The sequence below is a fragment of the Theropithecus gelada genome, chromosome 8, assembly GCF_003255815.1.
Source record: "Theropithecus gelada isolate Dixy chromosome 8, Tgel_1.0, whole genome shotgun sequence".
Classification (NCBI taxonomy): domain Eukaryota; kingdom Metazoa; phylum Chordata; class Mammalia; order Primates; family Cercopithecidae; genus Theropithecus; species Theropithecus gelada.
This window is the reverse complement of record NC_037676.1, coordinates 57,335,425-57,351,278: the sequence shown is the minus strand read 5'-3', so window position 1 is coordinate 57,351,278 and position 15,854 is coordinate 57,335,425. Positions and strand designations below refer to the sequence as shown.

At 45.9% G+C, this 15,854-nt stretch overlaps 1 protein-coding gene across 1 annotated transcript in view; it reads right to left on the bottom strand.

The window, feature by feature from the left end:
• Nucleotides 1-2,326, bottom strand: part of XKR4 (XK related 4) — a 404,304-nt gene extending 401,978 nt beyond the window's left edge. The window contains exon 1 of the mRNA XM_025394911.1: nt 1,495-2,326. Within this exon, the coding sequence (XP_025250696.1) occupies nt 1,495-2,300 (806 nt within the window). The 5' untranslated portion in view covers nt 2,301-2,326. The remainder of the gene's footprint in view (nt 1-1,494) is intronic.
• Between the last annotated feature and the right edge of the window lie 13,528 nt (nt 2,327-15,854).

Sequence of the window (15,854 nt, the reverse complement as noted above, 5' to 3'; positions counted from 1 at the left end):
CTTTGAGTCCAAAATATGTATGAAGGTTTCCAACATCAATTTGTCTGACTGCATATCAAATATCACTTTTCCAGAAAGTATCTGCTTGGAAAAAAAAAATGTTTCACAATCTGAAAGGTCACCATCTATGGCAATGTTCAGTCAGCATTACAAAGCACTGGTCCCAGGAAATGTTGTGAAATTACCACACTTGCTCTTCTCAGGTGAAAACATGGTTGCTCGTCATAAATGAAAAGAAGTTTGTGGTTCTATTCCACAAATCCTCCGAGTTGTTTCCACAGGGGATACTTCGGCATAGTCAACAACTCATATCTTTTATCACAAAAATAGCCACAAGTAAAATTGAAAAAGAGCACTAGTACCACAGAGTGCAGTTCCATATTGGTGTACTTTCTAGGAATTGTCCTCATTTCACTTATACCACCTATTTACTAAGTTATTTTAAAACCGAAAAAAGCTCTGAGATATTTGAATCTATAGATTCCATACAAGTAATTTTTATAGATGTAAAATATTGCTTCGAAATCTGCTAGTAATATATAAAAGTCAAAAGAATGTATTCCTGAGCATACTATTTCATTCTGCTCCTAAGTCCATGCAATGACTGTTCAAGTGGTTGTTTCCCTCTGCCCAAGTTTAGCCTTGTATTCCAGTTTATAACTGAGGTGATCCCTGTGTAAAAACACTTGGTAGACCAGATGACAAGTAACAAAGTAGCCAATGAAGATGCCAAGTACAACTAAAGTTAACATGGTGCCCCACCCCTTTTCCAAAGGCTCGTAGTTATATGAGAAATTACATATGGAGATATTGTAAGATAATCAGAAAGGGCACTCTAAAAGTAAATCTGGGCCCCATAAAGTTTACTGACTCATGCTCGGAGATATATATATATATAATATATATATATATATTATTATATATATTATATATATATATATATGACAAGTCTTTTGCTTATTAGGATCTTTACTTTGAGCAAAGCACTTCCTCAGCAGTGATCATTAATATGTGGGTACTTTTGAGCAGCAGCAACTCCCATTTCACTAAAATTAGCAATTTTTTTTCACCAGGGAACAAAAGAAACCATCCAAATGGCAACACACACCTCAAATTCAACATAAAAATAAAGGAATTTTAGAACATGTGACAGGAATCCTCTCCTACTCACTGAAACAATATCACTAAAAATTGGGAGGGGTGGTTGTGGCATGCGAAGAGCCAGAAGCCAGTGAGGCAGAGTGGGAAGACAGAAGGGATGAGGTGATCGAAACCACTTTGCTGTCCTTCCCTTGCTTCTCACTTCCCTCCCACCCTAGACTGAGATTGCAAATTTTAAAAATGCAAGCCCCAGTTCAAAAGAAACCCCCAAAACTGGAAGAGTGTGGCTAGGGTTACTACCACAGCAACCCTGAAAGATTTCCGTGCAAAAGCAAAGCAGTGGGGATGTAGTAGCAGCAGCAAGCCTCCCTCTTCCCCCACCCATTACAGTACCTCCAGATTTGCCCGAGCTGCAAGATGTGGATGAGTGACTGCAGGAGCCAGATGCAGAAGGAGCAGGACGCAGACCTGTGCTTGCCACTGGCCCGGGTAGCCCCGCTGCTGTTGCTGCCGCTGTTGGCCGCGGCGATGTTGCTCTTGCTGGCGTTGGATGCTTGCCTTTGCGGCGTGGAAGGACGAGCCTCGCCTTCTCCGGCTGCAGATCCACCGCCGACCACCGTCTTGCAATCGGCTCCAGGTTGCGGACAGCTGGAGGCAGCAGCGGCTGTGGCGCTGTCCTCGGTGCTGAAATCGTGCACAAACCAGCGGAAGCTGAACACTTGCACCGACAGCGAGCCGAGCACCACGAAGAAGAGCGTGAGCCCGAACCACCAGCGCTGGCCGCGCAGGTAGTAGTCCACGGCGAGCCAGACGTCCGTACCCACGTCCGCGAAGTACACGGCCACGGCGGCCAGGATCCAGAGGCAGTCCCACAGTGAGTAGCGCCGCTGCTCCCTGCCCAGGCGCAGGCACAGCGCCGCCGAGCCCGCCCCGCCGCTGCCCGGGCCGGCGACGCCGCCGGAGCCGCCCGAGCCCCCGGAGCTGCCGCTCCCGGCGCAGCAGCAGCAGCAGCGCGAGCAGCCGCCGCCGTCCGGGCAGCAGCCGCCTCCGGCCGCCTCCTCGTCCTCGGCTCCCGACCCCGACGGCAAGCCCGGAGCCAATCCCTGCACCGAGCCCGAGTGGTCCGAGTTCTGCAGCGGGGTGAACGCCACGTCGCTGCTCTTCTTCATTTTCAGCCTCCCGTCTGATTTAGCGGCCATGATGCCTCCACACCGGAGGAGAGCCCTCCTTTATCTGACACCTTTCCCCGCTGTCTCCTCCTCCCGCCACCTCCTCGCCTCGCCCCGGCTTCCCTCCCAGGCGGCGCGGCTCCCCCTCCTCCTGCTCCTGCGCTGGCTCGCCCGCCGCCCGCCGCCGCCCGCCGCCCGCCGGGCTGGGCGCTGGGCCGGGCTAGCGGCGCGCCTGGGGCCGGCAGGAGCGCCGCCTGGCTGCCTGCGCGGAGCCAAGCTGCTCGCGGCGCCCCGCGCGCGCCCCTGCCCGCCGCCCGCGCTCCTCGCCGTCCCGGCTTCGCGGCTGCCGCCCGAGCCGCCGCCGCCGCCAGCAGCAGGAGCAGCAGCGGCCGCCGCGGCGCTCCTCGAACCTGCACATTCCTCTCCTCCCCTCGCGCGCGCTCCCTCCTCCCGCTTCCTCTCCTCCACCAGCTGACTCCGAGGGAGAGGATGACCTCATCCCTTCTCTTCCAGCTGCCGCCGCTCCCACCCTGGCGCGGGAGGGGCGAGGGAGGAGGAGGGCCCCGGAGGAGGGGCCGGGACCTAGAGGAGCGGCGGGCAGGGGTTGGGAGGACAGCCCTGGCGAGTCCCAAGGGCCAGGAGGAGCGGCCAAGGGGGCCTGAGGGTGGCAGTCGAAGGCCCCCACTCCTGAGATTTCGGAACGCTGGGTGGATTTGAGCGACACCGGGGGAGGGGGAGGAGCGCGCTGAGAGGAGGGGTCCTGCGTGCAGCCCTCGCGGTGGACCGCGGAGAGTGGGCACGGACGGGTGTGGCCGTAGCAAGGGCCAGGGAGGCGCAGGCCTCTTTGTATTCCGCTCGGAGCCGCCGGCACCGGGAGAAGGGCTGGGAGCGCGGCTCTGGCCGACAATAGTGGGGAGAATGGGTGTAACTCAGGCGCCCGGGCTCAGAGGCCAGCAGCGGCAGTGGGCGTGTCCGGCCTTGCCAGGGATAGCAGGGGAGAGAAAGGCGTGCGGAGCCTGGTGCCGCGCCAGCAGCTGAGGGCTGGCGGATCCGCGGGGAGCCCCGAGACAGCGCCCTCGGGGGAGGCAGCCGGCATTCCGAGGGCTCCGGGCTTCTCCGGTGGGCGGGGGTGCCCGAGCTCAGGCAGGTGCGGAGGCGCTGCGGCCCTCCTTGGCCCAGGACCATGCCCGACGCCGGGGTCCCTCGCAAACTCTCGGCGGCTGGGAAGCTCTGAGCCGGGAGGAGCGGCAGCCCAGTGGGCACCGCAGCGGCCCTCGAGGCGTCCTGAGGCAGGTGGGAAGCGCAGCACTCCTGGCGGCGGCGCGGGCCGCGGGGCGCGGCCGGTAGCCGCGGGAAACCGAGTGCCACCCCACCCCCGGCGCGAGGGCGGGGAGTGGCGGAGCCCAGAGCAGGCGCCACCTCCCTTACTCCCTACTCCAAAACTAGAAATACCTTCTCTTAAAGCTATAGGGATTGCAAACTAGCTCTGTGGTCCCACAACTCCAAAAATGACTCGAAAAATTAAATCTGTGATCGGAGTGATTCAAGGAGAATATAAAATATGTTGCGGTTTTAAGAGATTTTTAAAACCTCAATAAAATATAGAATCTTCATTTTTTTAAATAAGAAAACATAAGCTTTGATTTGTCTCACTTAACTTTTGCAAATGTAAGAAATAGAGTGTAATTCTTAAATTATACTGTGACTCACATACTTTAAGAGCGGAGGTAAGTGAGGCAACACGAGTTACACTGCCGCTAAGAGCACCAGTTGGATCTTCTAAATCAGGAGGCAAACCATAACACCCCCAATCACCCCCGCTTCTCGGTGGTAGGCGCCAGGTGAGTTCCAACTAGTACATAGTGCCATTCTTAATGAGTAACATTATGAAATAGAAGTGCACGGATTTCTCTGCACGTGGAAAGAGCCGCCTCGCGCATTGTGTGCTACATATCACGGGCTGTGTCATCACCAACCTGGATAAAGTGGAATTTGCCCCACGCTCTGGATTCATTGCCTTTTGTTCTCACAGACTGGTGCCCAGGACCCTCCCTTGTTTGGCCTTGGCCTGACATTTTGGCAGGAGGGTGTTGAGTCATAGAGTCTCTACACGATTACATGGCATGTACAAAATCCGGTATTTCTAGCAAAGGCATAGCCAAGTGATGGCTGAGGGGCAACACAGTCCCACTAAGATGCTTAGTATGCCAGGCAAGAGGGTATATTTTTAAATCCAGCTTTAAAATTGGGTCTTCTTGGAGTAGAAGAATCCTTTTTTTGGAAAACACCACCCTGATTCTGTTTCTCCGGAGTCCAAATCTAAGATTCCAACTCCAGGGTGCTACCGCGGATCTTACTCTGTGCCAAACCATTAGGGAGAAGAATGATCTCTTAGGTAACTGGGTCCTAAGGGATGGAGTGTATTCTAGGTCAAATGCAGTGTCTTAAATTGCACCAGGCATGAAAAGGCCCTGCAGAGTATCTGAGGTGCTGAAGACCTGGGACTGACTAAAGATTCCCCTAAAGCAGAATGTTTCTTATTCGACTGTATCCTCTGCACCTAGCACAGCACGTGCACAGACTATTTGCTTATTACATATTAGTTGAGTGAATGCATGAATTTATAGAAAGAACATTCCATGACAGGAAGAATGCTGCATTCTGTGCTAACGAATGTTCCCATGGAAACATAGGAATTATGAAACTTTTTATGTTAGGTTCTAAAAAGAAATAACTAGTAACAGTTTCTTTATTAATACATTTATTCAAAAGTCTCTTTAAGGTTGCCGTCTGAACTATATCTGGAAAGTAATGGTGACGCGTAGTTAGTGGTAGGAGTTTACAAGCAGGAGGTCAGAGGATGAGCTTCACATCCAGGCTTTGCTAATTACTGGCCCCATGATCCTAGCAAATTAATACACAGGATTAATGTGAGGATTAGATAAGATCATGTATATTATGGGACTTTATATACAATACTGTTCTCAAGAGTCTCTAATCTCATAAGTCTAGTAATCACATTTTAGGATATAGATTTTAATATTACCTGTTCTATCATAATCATTGCACCTGTCAAGGCAGGTGGACATAATGGTTGCGAGCTCAGAGTCTGGACTTATCGTTGTACATGTTATTTAACTTCCCTGTCCTTCATGCTCATCATTTGTAAAATAGAGACAATAATGATCTCTAGAATTCAGTCTTGTTGCCAGAAACAAATACTAATACTAATAACAAGGAGGTATGTGAACTGTTTGATGCTGTGTCCAGCACACTCCACACACAACATTCTGTTAATATCTTTCCTGTTTCTTCCAGACCCCTCATGTCTTGTGGCTTCTAAATTTTTGTGTTTAGCTCGCCAACTCTACTTAAAACTAGAGTTCCTCAAAACACAGTCCTTGGACTACCTGCATCACAATCAGTTGTTGTTTCATACAGATTCCTGGCCTATCAGAAATGTGATCTCTCTATCAATGATTTTGTCTTCCATCCAATCTCAGATTTATTCTCGTTGTATAAGCCAGGGGTCCCCAATTCCTGGGCCAGAAACTGGTATGGGCCAGTGACCTGTTAGGAACTGGGCCACACAGCAGGAGGTGAGCTGCAGCAGACAGGGTGAACATTACCACCTGAGCTCTGCCTCCTGATCCACGGAGGCATTAGATTCTTATGGGAGTACAACCCCTATTGTGAACTGCGCATAGAAGGGATCTAGGTTGGGTCCTCCTCATGAGAATCTAACAAATGCCTGATGACCTGAAGTGGAAGAATTTCATCCCAAAACGATCCCCCCCACAACCCCAAAGGAAAAATTGTCTTCCACGAAACCGGTCCCTAGTTCCAATAGGGTTGGGGACAGCTGGTATAACCTAAACCTTAGCATTACTCAACAGCTTCATAATCTCCACTTTACATACCTTGCATTCTGATTAACCCCTCCTAATTGGTGAGCTCACTCTCTCCTGTACCCCTGGACCTGTTTTCTACCTCATTTTCATGTCCATTAACCCCTTCCTGCCCCCCTTTCTTCTTACACTGTGTAAATTCCATGCTCAATCATGATAGGCACCTCTCACACACTTCCTCATCTCTGTTGTCCCTCTTACTCGACAAAACACCAGCCCTGGTTAAACTCTGTTCTCCACCTACATCAGGTCTGATCCTGTGTAACTGGTTGTAGCTGGAGAAGGGGCGTAGCCCTGCACTCTGCTTCTTTCTATCCTGGACCTTTACCCTTAAGTGGACCAAAAGGCTGCTCCACAGTCACACCTCATCTTCCCAGTCCATTTGCATTCCTGCTCTTTTAAATTATGTCTTCTTATATTTTCCTTTCTCAAGCTTTAAACACCTCCTTCCCCATTCTTACTCTCCACTGATGACTCTGCTTCCTATTTCACTGAGAAAGATGAAGTGACCAGAGCAGAACCCACACAAGCACTCAGCACCTTCTCTTCCCACCTGCCAGCATGTGTACCACCCACTCAGCCTCCTGCTCTATAAGGCCAACTCCCTTGCTGTTCACCAGCCCCCACCCCTCTCGCTGCTCAAGAGTTCAATTCCACACTCATTGCCTCAATTATCAGTGTTCCCACTCTGCTGGATTATCCCCATCAGTGTACAAACACCCTCCTATGTATCCACTAGTTAAAAAACAAAGCAAAACAAAACTTTTTATTCCAGTTCCCTTTCTAGTCACCACTGCATTTCCCTGAAACCTTTTACAACAAAGCTCTCTAAAGTTGCCTAAACTTGCTTTCTTCAATTCCTGTTCTTGGCGATCCTCTCTTGAACACATTCAAATAAAGCATCAATTGCTCCACTGGAACTGTTCTTACCAAGTCGCTGGCAGCCTATTGCCGCCTTACTGAACATTTCAGTCTCACCTTCCTTGACCCCCTCAGTGGCATTTGACATGGTAGAACCTTCTCTTCTCAGTGAAATCTGCTCTTCCCTTGGCTTTCACAGTGTCACACACTCTGGGGTTTTCCCCTGTTTTAAAGCCTGCTTCTTTTACCTTTAAGCTGGCTCAGTCTTCATATCTTTCTCTACGTGAATTAGCCCATTCTTATACTGCTATAAGGATATACCTGAGACTGGGTAACTTATAAAGGAAAGAAGTTTAATTGACTCACAGTTCTGGAGGGCTAGGGAGGCCTCAGGAAACTTACAATCGTGACAGAAGGAGAAGCAAACATGTCCTTCTTCACATGGTGGCAGCAAGGAGAAGTGGTGAGGTAAGCAGGGGAAAAGCCTTTTTTAAAACCATCAGATCTCATGGGAACTCATTCACTATCACAAAAACAGCATGGAGGTAACTGCCTCCATTATTCAGTTACCTCCCACCGGGTCCCTCCGATGACACGTGGGGATTATGGGAACTACAATTCAAGATGAGATTTGGGTGGGGACACAGCAAAACCATATTACTACCTATTCTCACTCCCTTGATACTTTCATAAAATGTCATGTTTAAAATTACGCCTATATGCTGGTGACTCCTGTATTTATTTCCCCGGGCTGGAAACCCCCTGGATCCCAGAATACTTGGATGCCTCTAGGCATCTCAAATTTAAAACACCCAGAACTGAACTCCAGATCTTCCCCTTCAAAATATGCTGCTTCTCCCTCATTTTCTTTAATGACAATTTTGTTCTTTAAGTTTCTCAAGCCAAAACAGGGTCATCATCCTTGACTGTATCTTTCTCTTAGACCCCTTGTCTCACCTGCCAGAAAATACTTTTGGTTCTATCTTCAAATTACATTTTTGAAGCCAGGTGTGGTGGCTCACACCTATGATCCTAGAAATTTGGAAGGCCAAGGCAGGAGGATTGCCTGAGGCCAGGAGTTTAAGACTAGCCTAGGCAACATAGTGAGGCCCAGTCAGATGTTAGCAGTAATGCATATTCTGGTGTGGCTTCTGTGTTGGTGTCTACTAGGATAAGTTCAGAGTTCAGTGGGAAGTGTGTAGACTCTCTGCATAATGGAGAAGTTATTCTGTTCCCCCATATTTGTCACCACAAAATGAGGTGGAATCTTGGATGGGAAATCAGAATTATAAGGCCCTAGGTAGGCAGGTAACAGAGCAAGACCTCCTTGAAGGTGGCCTAGAGGTAGGAATTAGATACCTGAATGAAGGGAGGAGGGTACCCCACTCACAATATAGATAGTTAAAGGAGGATATGAAGTAAAGGTGTGAAGAAAATGAAACAACTTATGGCTACTTGGAGAAAAGCATTCCAGGAATACAGAACAGCACATGCAACCACCCTGGGGCAGTAGCTTTCCTGGTATGTTTGAGAACTAGCAAGGAGAACAGTGTAGCTGCAGTGGAGGGAAAGAGTAACTGAGGAGTTGGAAATAGGGTTAGAGAAAAACCGTTTGCTGGGGGTCAGATTATGTAGGACCTTGTATGCCAATACAAAAACTCTCCTTTTCATGTGTGCAAGATGACAAGATATTGGACAACTATAAGCCAGGGCTGGCTTCTTGGGTGTGCAACCAGTGTGGGTACACAGGGCTCCATGCTCAGAATGTCCTCATGCTTCAGTGCTCTCATGTCACCAGCATTTTATCTTGGAATTTGTGTTTTGTAAGTGAAGTGCAATGGGATGACAGAGCATGTGCCAGGGACCTGGCGCCTCAGCTCACATATGCTCCTGGCTCCCTGGCTTCCTAGGATGGACTCCAGATGCTTACTAACTACCTCCTGGGTAGCCTGCCTGGCTACTCCCTCTGTGCTATTGCCCACCATCCCAATGGGGGCTTGGGCATAGAAGTGTGGAGTGTCAGAGTTAAGCATGTGCCCCATGACATTTCAGGATGCGAAGGGGTGACTCTCTCCTCCCTGGGCTGGCAGCACCAGGTGTATTCAACGAAAGACTAAGTGGGGGCCTGTCACCCACCTGGGATCCAGGTGCTGATCATGTCCAGGTGAAGACCACACTCTCTTAGGAATTGCTTAACCTCTGTGGTTTGGGGTGGAGGTCAATGGGAAGGGGAATTTATTCCCCTGTCCCTGGCTGGGGTCCTGCATTTCAGTTTGCACTGGGCCCCACAAGTTATGTAGCCAGCCCGAGGAGCATTCAGTGAGTAGTTGGATAGTGTGATCTAGCATGTTTTTAAAAGGATCACTGACTGCTCTGTTGAGGGTAGGAAAGCAAGGGTGAAAACAGAAAGACCAGTAAGGAGACAAGAATCTAGCTGAGAGAATCGTGTGTCAAATCAGGGGGGTCAGGGAGGATGGTATGAAATAGACAAAAATCTTTATTTATTTTTAAGACGGAGTCTCAGCTATCATTCAAGCTAGAGGACAGTGGCATGATCATAGCTCTCTTTAGCCTCAACCTCCTGGGCTCATGCGATTCTCCTACCTCAGCTTCCCGAGTAGGTGGTACTACAAGTGTGTACTACCACACCCAGCTATTTTTGCTTTTTATTTTTTGGTAGAGATGAGGTCTCATTATGTTGCCCAGCCTGCAAAATCCGTTTTTGTAACTAACTCCTATTCATTCTCCAGATTTCCATTTAAATAAAGGGAATAATACATAGCTCTGTAATGTAATGTAAAACTATGAAATTAAAAGCTTACAACCAAGAGGAAATAAAATTATGTTATGCCCTATGTTTTTCAAATACAATTGCCTTACTAAAGCCTATTACACATTTGTGGGGAAAAAAAAATCTCAGACAAATCTACTACTACTATTTAAAAAAGGAGAGAGAGAGAGAGAGTCAAACAAGACTTTGAGAGTTTGAACGACTGCCCAATACCACAATTCCTATGGGATAAGTTAAGAGGATGTAATGTTTTTCTCCCAAAACTACAGAGACTCTTGAAGCATTTAAAATAAAAGAGTGGCATGCCTGTTTTTGTGTTTTGAAATGTGCGTTCTGGTAGCAGAGTGGAGAATTAAAGGGCGACTTTGTATAAAACCTTTCTGATTTGTGGTAGTCCACTTATGTACACTCCATGCCCAGAGCCTAACACAGTGTCTGGCATATTAACAGACATTTAATAAATATTACAGAAAAATCTTTCCCAGACAAATACTCTGCAGCTCTTCTGAGGACCATTAGAACTATAATTGTTGCTTTTGAAATGCTAAAGCTTGAACAGCATAGACTGCTGAAATGCTACTCAAAACATCAGTGAAAATGACTGTTCAGAAAAAGTGAGGGCAATGTAAAAAGACTAAAGTTTAAAAGTTAGTTGAAGAAGGAGCAGGTTAGTGCTAAGAGATACAAGTACCAACAACGGTCATTAGAGGAATTGAGGGGGTTGAGTTTTCCCAAAATTTTAATTTCCATATTGACATAGTATCAATGAAGTAAAGGAAAAAACCACAAAGAATATAGGTTAGGGTCCAAAATGAAGTATCTCAAATGCTGGGAACACAGGTTTAGATTTGATGTCAGTTGAAAGATTGACATCATTTTCCCATAGGAACAAATGATAAATGGTGATTAAATCCCCAAGAGAGCCAATAAAACCTGTTTAACCCTGACAGCGCTGAAATGTAAATTTGCAATAGAAAAGCAGAAAACACATCATTTCCAAACTGACACTTATTATTAAAAAATAAGATTTATCAAGAGAGTTTTATTTCTATTAGATGCTGGTACTTGAGAGAAAAGTAAGATCATTGAAAAGTAAATGAGCCCTTCAGAAGAAGGAACTTAATTCTTCCCATCAAGCCCCTCTGACTGTGGCCTGCACTTAGCAACTTGCTGCCAAAGAATAAAGTGTAGGAAGAGGGGGAATAACTTTCTGTGGAGAATACTGCAAACATTCCCTTGGCGGGGTGATCCAGATCAACATCAACAGGAATGGCTGCTGTCAACATGGAATGAGGACACTTCATTTCTGTGGTCTTCTTCCCCAAAACTTATGACCCCAGTCTAAACATAAGGAAAACGAAAGAGAAACATAAATTGAGAGACATCCTACAAAACACCTGACCAGTACTTCTTAAAGCTGTCGAGGTCACTAAACACAAGGAAAGTCTGAGAAACTGTCACTGCCAAGAGGAGCCTAATATGTGATGACTGAATGTCGTGTGGTGTCCTGGATGGGATCCTAGAGCTGACATTAGTGAATGAACCAGTGCAATCTGAATGAAGCCTTTGAGGTAGTTAAAAGTAACGTACCAATGTGGATTTCTAAGTTGTGACAAATGTGCCATACTAATGTAAGATGTCATGAATGGGGAAACTGAGTGAGAGGTATATGGGGACTCAGTACCATCTTTGTTAGTTTTCTGTAAATCTAAAACCACTCTAAAATTCGTCATTTTTAAAAATTGGAAAAACTGGTACTTGGAAATGATTAATAAAATCAATAAAGTTAAAAGCAAGAGAAAGAGAAAACAAAAATTATCAATATCAAGTGTGAAAGAGAGGCTGTCACTTCAAATTCCATTAGAATTAAAAAGGTAATATGTCATAGAATGACCATAAGACTCAGCAATTGCAGCCTCGGGCATTTATCTTGAAGAAATGAAAATTTATGTTTTCATGAAAAGGAATGTTCATGGCAGCTTTATTCGTAATTATATTAAAAAAAAAAAAAAACCCTGCACGTTGTGCACATGTACCCTAGAACTTAAAGTATAATTAAAAAAAAAAAACAGAACAATTCAGACACCTTTCACTGGTGAATGGTTAAGCACTAAAAATACAAAAATTAGCTGGGCATGGTGGTGCATGCCTGTAATCCCAGTTACTCAGGAGGCTGAGGAAGGAGAATCTCTTGAACCAGGTAGTCGGAGGTTGCTGTGAGCCGAGATTGTGCCACTGCACTCCAGCCTAGTGACAGAGCAAGACTCTGTCTAAAAAAAAAAAAAAAAAAAAAAAAGTTACATACTGTGGTATGCCCCTTATAGAATATTCTTCAAGTGATAAAAAATACAGAAACGAAGAAGAAATTAGTGCTTGCCGGGGTTAAGGATGGAGGAGATGGCTACAAAAAGATCCTGTCATGGTGAGAATGTTCTGCCTCTGGACTGGTGGGGAAAACACAAGCCTACACGTGTGATAAGTTGCGTAGAGCTGAAGATACACACGTGTACAATCGGAAGATATTATAAGCAACTTTACACCAATAAATTCATCAACTTTTAGGAAAAAAACACCTAGGAGGGTTTTGTAGATATGTTGAAGGAGACCTTCCCACTTCTTTTTAAAAATTTTCAATAATACATTTTATTTGAGCCCATATGTCAAAAATATTGCTATGTTAAGGATATAATCCACATAAAAATTACTGAGATATTTTACTTTTTATTAACCAAGTTATTGTAATCTGACGTGTGTGTGACTTTTACAGCACCTCTCAATCCATGCCATGCATTTCAAATGCTCAGTAGCCACATGTGGCTGGTGGCTACCATAATGGACAGCACGATATTGCCCAAATTAATTTTTAAAAAATGTGGTGCTTGCTCTCTATAATGGTGAAACACATATTATTTAATTTTGAAAATTTACAGTTACAGGCCAATGGGATTGCTTTTTCCTATTTCAATTGTGGTTTGCAGGTAAGAGTTACAAGCATCCCTTTCTAGTCTTCTGAGTTCCAAATCAATTGAGAACCAGACACAAGTTTCACACAGCTGTAGGTCAAAATATCAGCTTCAATATTTTTTTAGGGTGCATTGGGTAGTACGGCTTCCATCCATCTGCACTAAACTTCCTAATCTTGGTCCCTGACTCTGGCTTTGGGCGACTTGTCTGCATGGGGATGTGCAGAGAAGACTGAACTCTTACCCAAGGATGTTTCCGTTAGATAAGGGGCTGGGGGAGACAGAACCAGGAAGAGCCTTTTTCCATTGTCACTAATCAGAAAAACAAATTTTCCTCTCTTTCTGAAAGGAGGAAATTTGAAAAAAGTCTTTCTGACATTCATTCACCTGGAGGACAGAGTGGACACCCTCCTGTTCTCAGGGGCATTAGAAACTGATGGTTCAGGTTCTTTCTTCTGATTTTACTTCAAAATTTGTAGTTTCCCTTTTTGTTGATGCAGATATGTCACTAGTATTTTTAACTTTAGGATTTTGGGGATATGAAGGGCTAAGAAATAAAATGCACGTAAGAAAGGGAGAGAGAATAAGAAAAGAATGAGGAAAGATTTCTGTTGAGGGATCAGTGGGAATTTGGAAGAGGGCTAGGAGGAGGAATAGAAAGAACATGGTGTGTTTTAATAAAGACATGAACTTGCAGAAATGACCAAATGAGGCATATAGAGGGAGTGGGCATGGCATGGCACAGCCAGCCCAGGACTAGATAGCATGGAACCACAGACAAGGGCATCACCTCCTGCTCCTGGGTGCTCCTCTGCCAGATGCAGGAATGGCACAGGGCAGGGCTTTTCTGCACACTGGATTCCATTATTCCAGGTGTTCACATATGCCTGGGAGGGCAGAATAAAGGATATATTGGGAGAAGACACTGGACCAGGAATATACTCACTCACAGGTGGCCAGGTGACTGACCACCCAGCTCAGGTTTGCTGGCAGTAGAGAGTGACTGAGGATGGGCAGCCTGGTGGGAAGGGCATGTGGTGTGCACCATGTGCCTTCTTTGGACAGGGACCACCCTACAAGCCACCTTTAGAGACCCTTTTTTTCCATTGTAGTGGCTTAAAGAGTGTCTCCCCAAATTCATGTCCACTTGGAAGCTTAGAATGTGACCTTATTTAGGCCAGGCACAGTGAGCGACTCACGCCTGTAATCCCAGCGCTTTGGGAGGCCAAGGCAGGTGGATCATCTGAAGTCAGGAGTTCGAGACCTGCCTGGCCAACATGGTGAAACCCTGTCTCTACTAAAACTACAAAAATTAGTCAGATATGGTGGTGCATGCCTGTAATCCCAGCTACTCAGGAGGCTGAGGCAGGAAAATCACTTAAACCCGAGAGGCAGAGGTTGCTGTGAGCCGTGATCGCACCACTGCACTCCAGCCTGGGCAACAGAGCGAGACTCCACCTCAAACAACAAAAACAACAACAAAAAGTAACCTTATTTGGAAACAGAGCCTTTGCAGATATAATTAAGGAAAAGATGGAGATAAAGTCATCCTGGAATAGGGTAGGACCTAAATCTAATGACAGTGTCTTTATAAGAGACAGAAAAAGGCACACAGATAGACAGGGAAGGAGATGATATGAAACAAAAGCAGCAGTAGGAGGGATGTCACCACAAGCCAAGGAATGCCAGGAACTACCAGAAACTGGAAGAGGCAAGGAAGGTTCTTCCCCCACACTTGGCATCAAGGAGTTCTACAAAGTGTAAAGGTAAAGGCATAATGGTTTACAACAAAGGGATCCAGGTCATCATCTGCCAGTTCTATTTAATAAAGAAGGAGATATAGAAAGATGAAAGGCTAAATTGTGCCTAGTGATAAGGAACAGAGGGAATAAGTAGTAATCGAAGCTTTGTTGGCTTCATGTCACATCAGAAATCCCAATTGCCACCAATTCGTGGTCTAGTTCCCTCTCCACTAGTCCCTTCTTTGATACTTGCTAGCTGCCTAACATGTGACATGTCCTCCAAGCCTGTGGGTCTCACTCTGTGTGAATGAACATATGGAGGGCGCATGGGTGTTTTGTGGACCCCACTATTTATATTCATGCAGCGCCTACTCCAGGGGGATTTTCTGGAAAACCAGAGAAGACGCAGTAGCTCTGCCTCTTAAGGTCTATTATTCCTAGAGCCTAGCATCTCTCTTAGTTAGCAAACTGATCATCACACATGTAGCACAGATCTCAAGTACCAAGAGTGTGGCCAAAAGTTTTCAAATTAATTACTTCATTAATGCAACAAACATGGAGGGCACACTTTCTAAGTGTAGGCAACTGCAGGGAGTGAACATAGTGATGCTTTAAATTATCCTGGACTTTAAGATCCAGTCAATCACAATTTCATTCCGGACTGGAATTCTGGATTTTTACCCTTGGGAATATTGCTTCTTTGAGCAACATTCTCTGAGTCTCAATGTCTTTGCTTGAAAATACGTTGAAAATATTACATCTTTGTTGTGTGATGGCTGTAAAACTGCTGTAAAAATTAGACAATATTGGAAATTCTAGGTGGTAATTTTGTATATGTATATATAAATAAAATATACAGAAATATTTATAGGTAGTAAAACTGGCACCTGATGGGTGAATATAAAAAGTGGAGAAGATTGCTGGGTACAGTGGCTCAAGCCTGTAATCTCAGCAATTTGGGAGGCTGAGGCAGGTAGATCACCCACAGTCAGGAGTTCCAGACCAGCCTGGCCAACATGGTGAAACCCCATCTCTACTAAAAATACAAAAAAAAATTAGCTGGGCATGGTGGTGGGCACCTGTAATTCCAGCTATTCAGGAGGCTGAGGTGGGAGAATCTCTTGAACCTGGAAGGCGGAGGTTGCAGTGAGCTGAGATGGCACCACTGCACTCCAGCCTGGGCTACAGAGCCAGACTCGGTCTCAAATTAAAAAAAAAAAAAAATGCGGAGAAGATGTAGATCACTCTTTCAAAAAGCTTTTGCTCTACATGCATACCAATAATATAACATGAAAAGTATATTAGCAATACATATAACA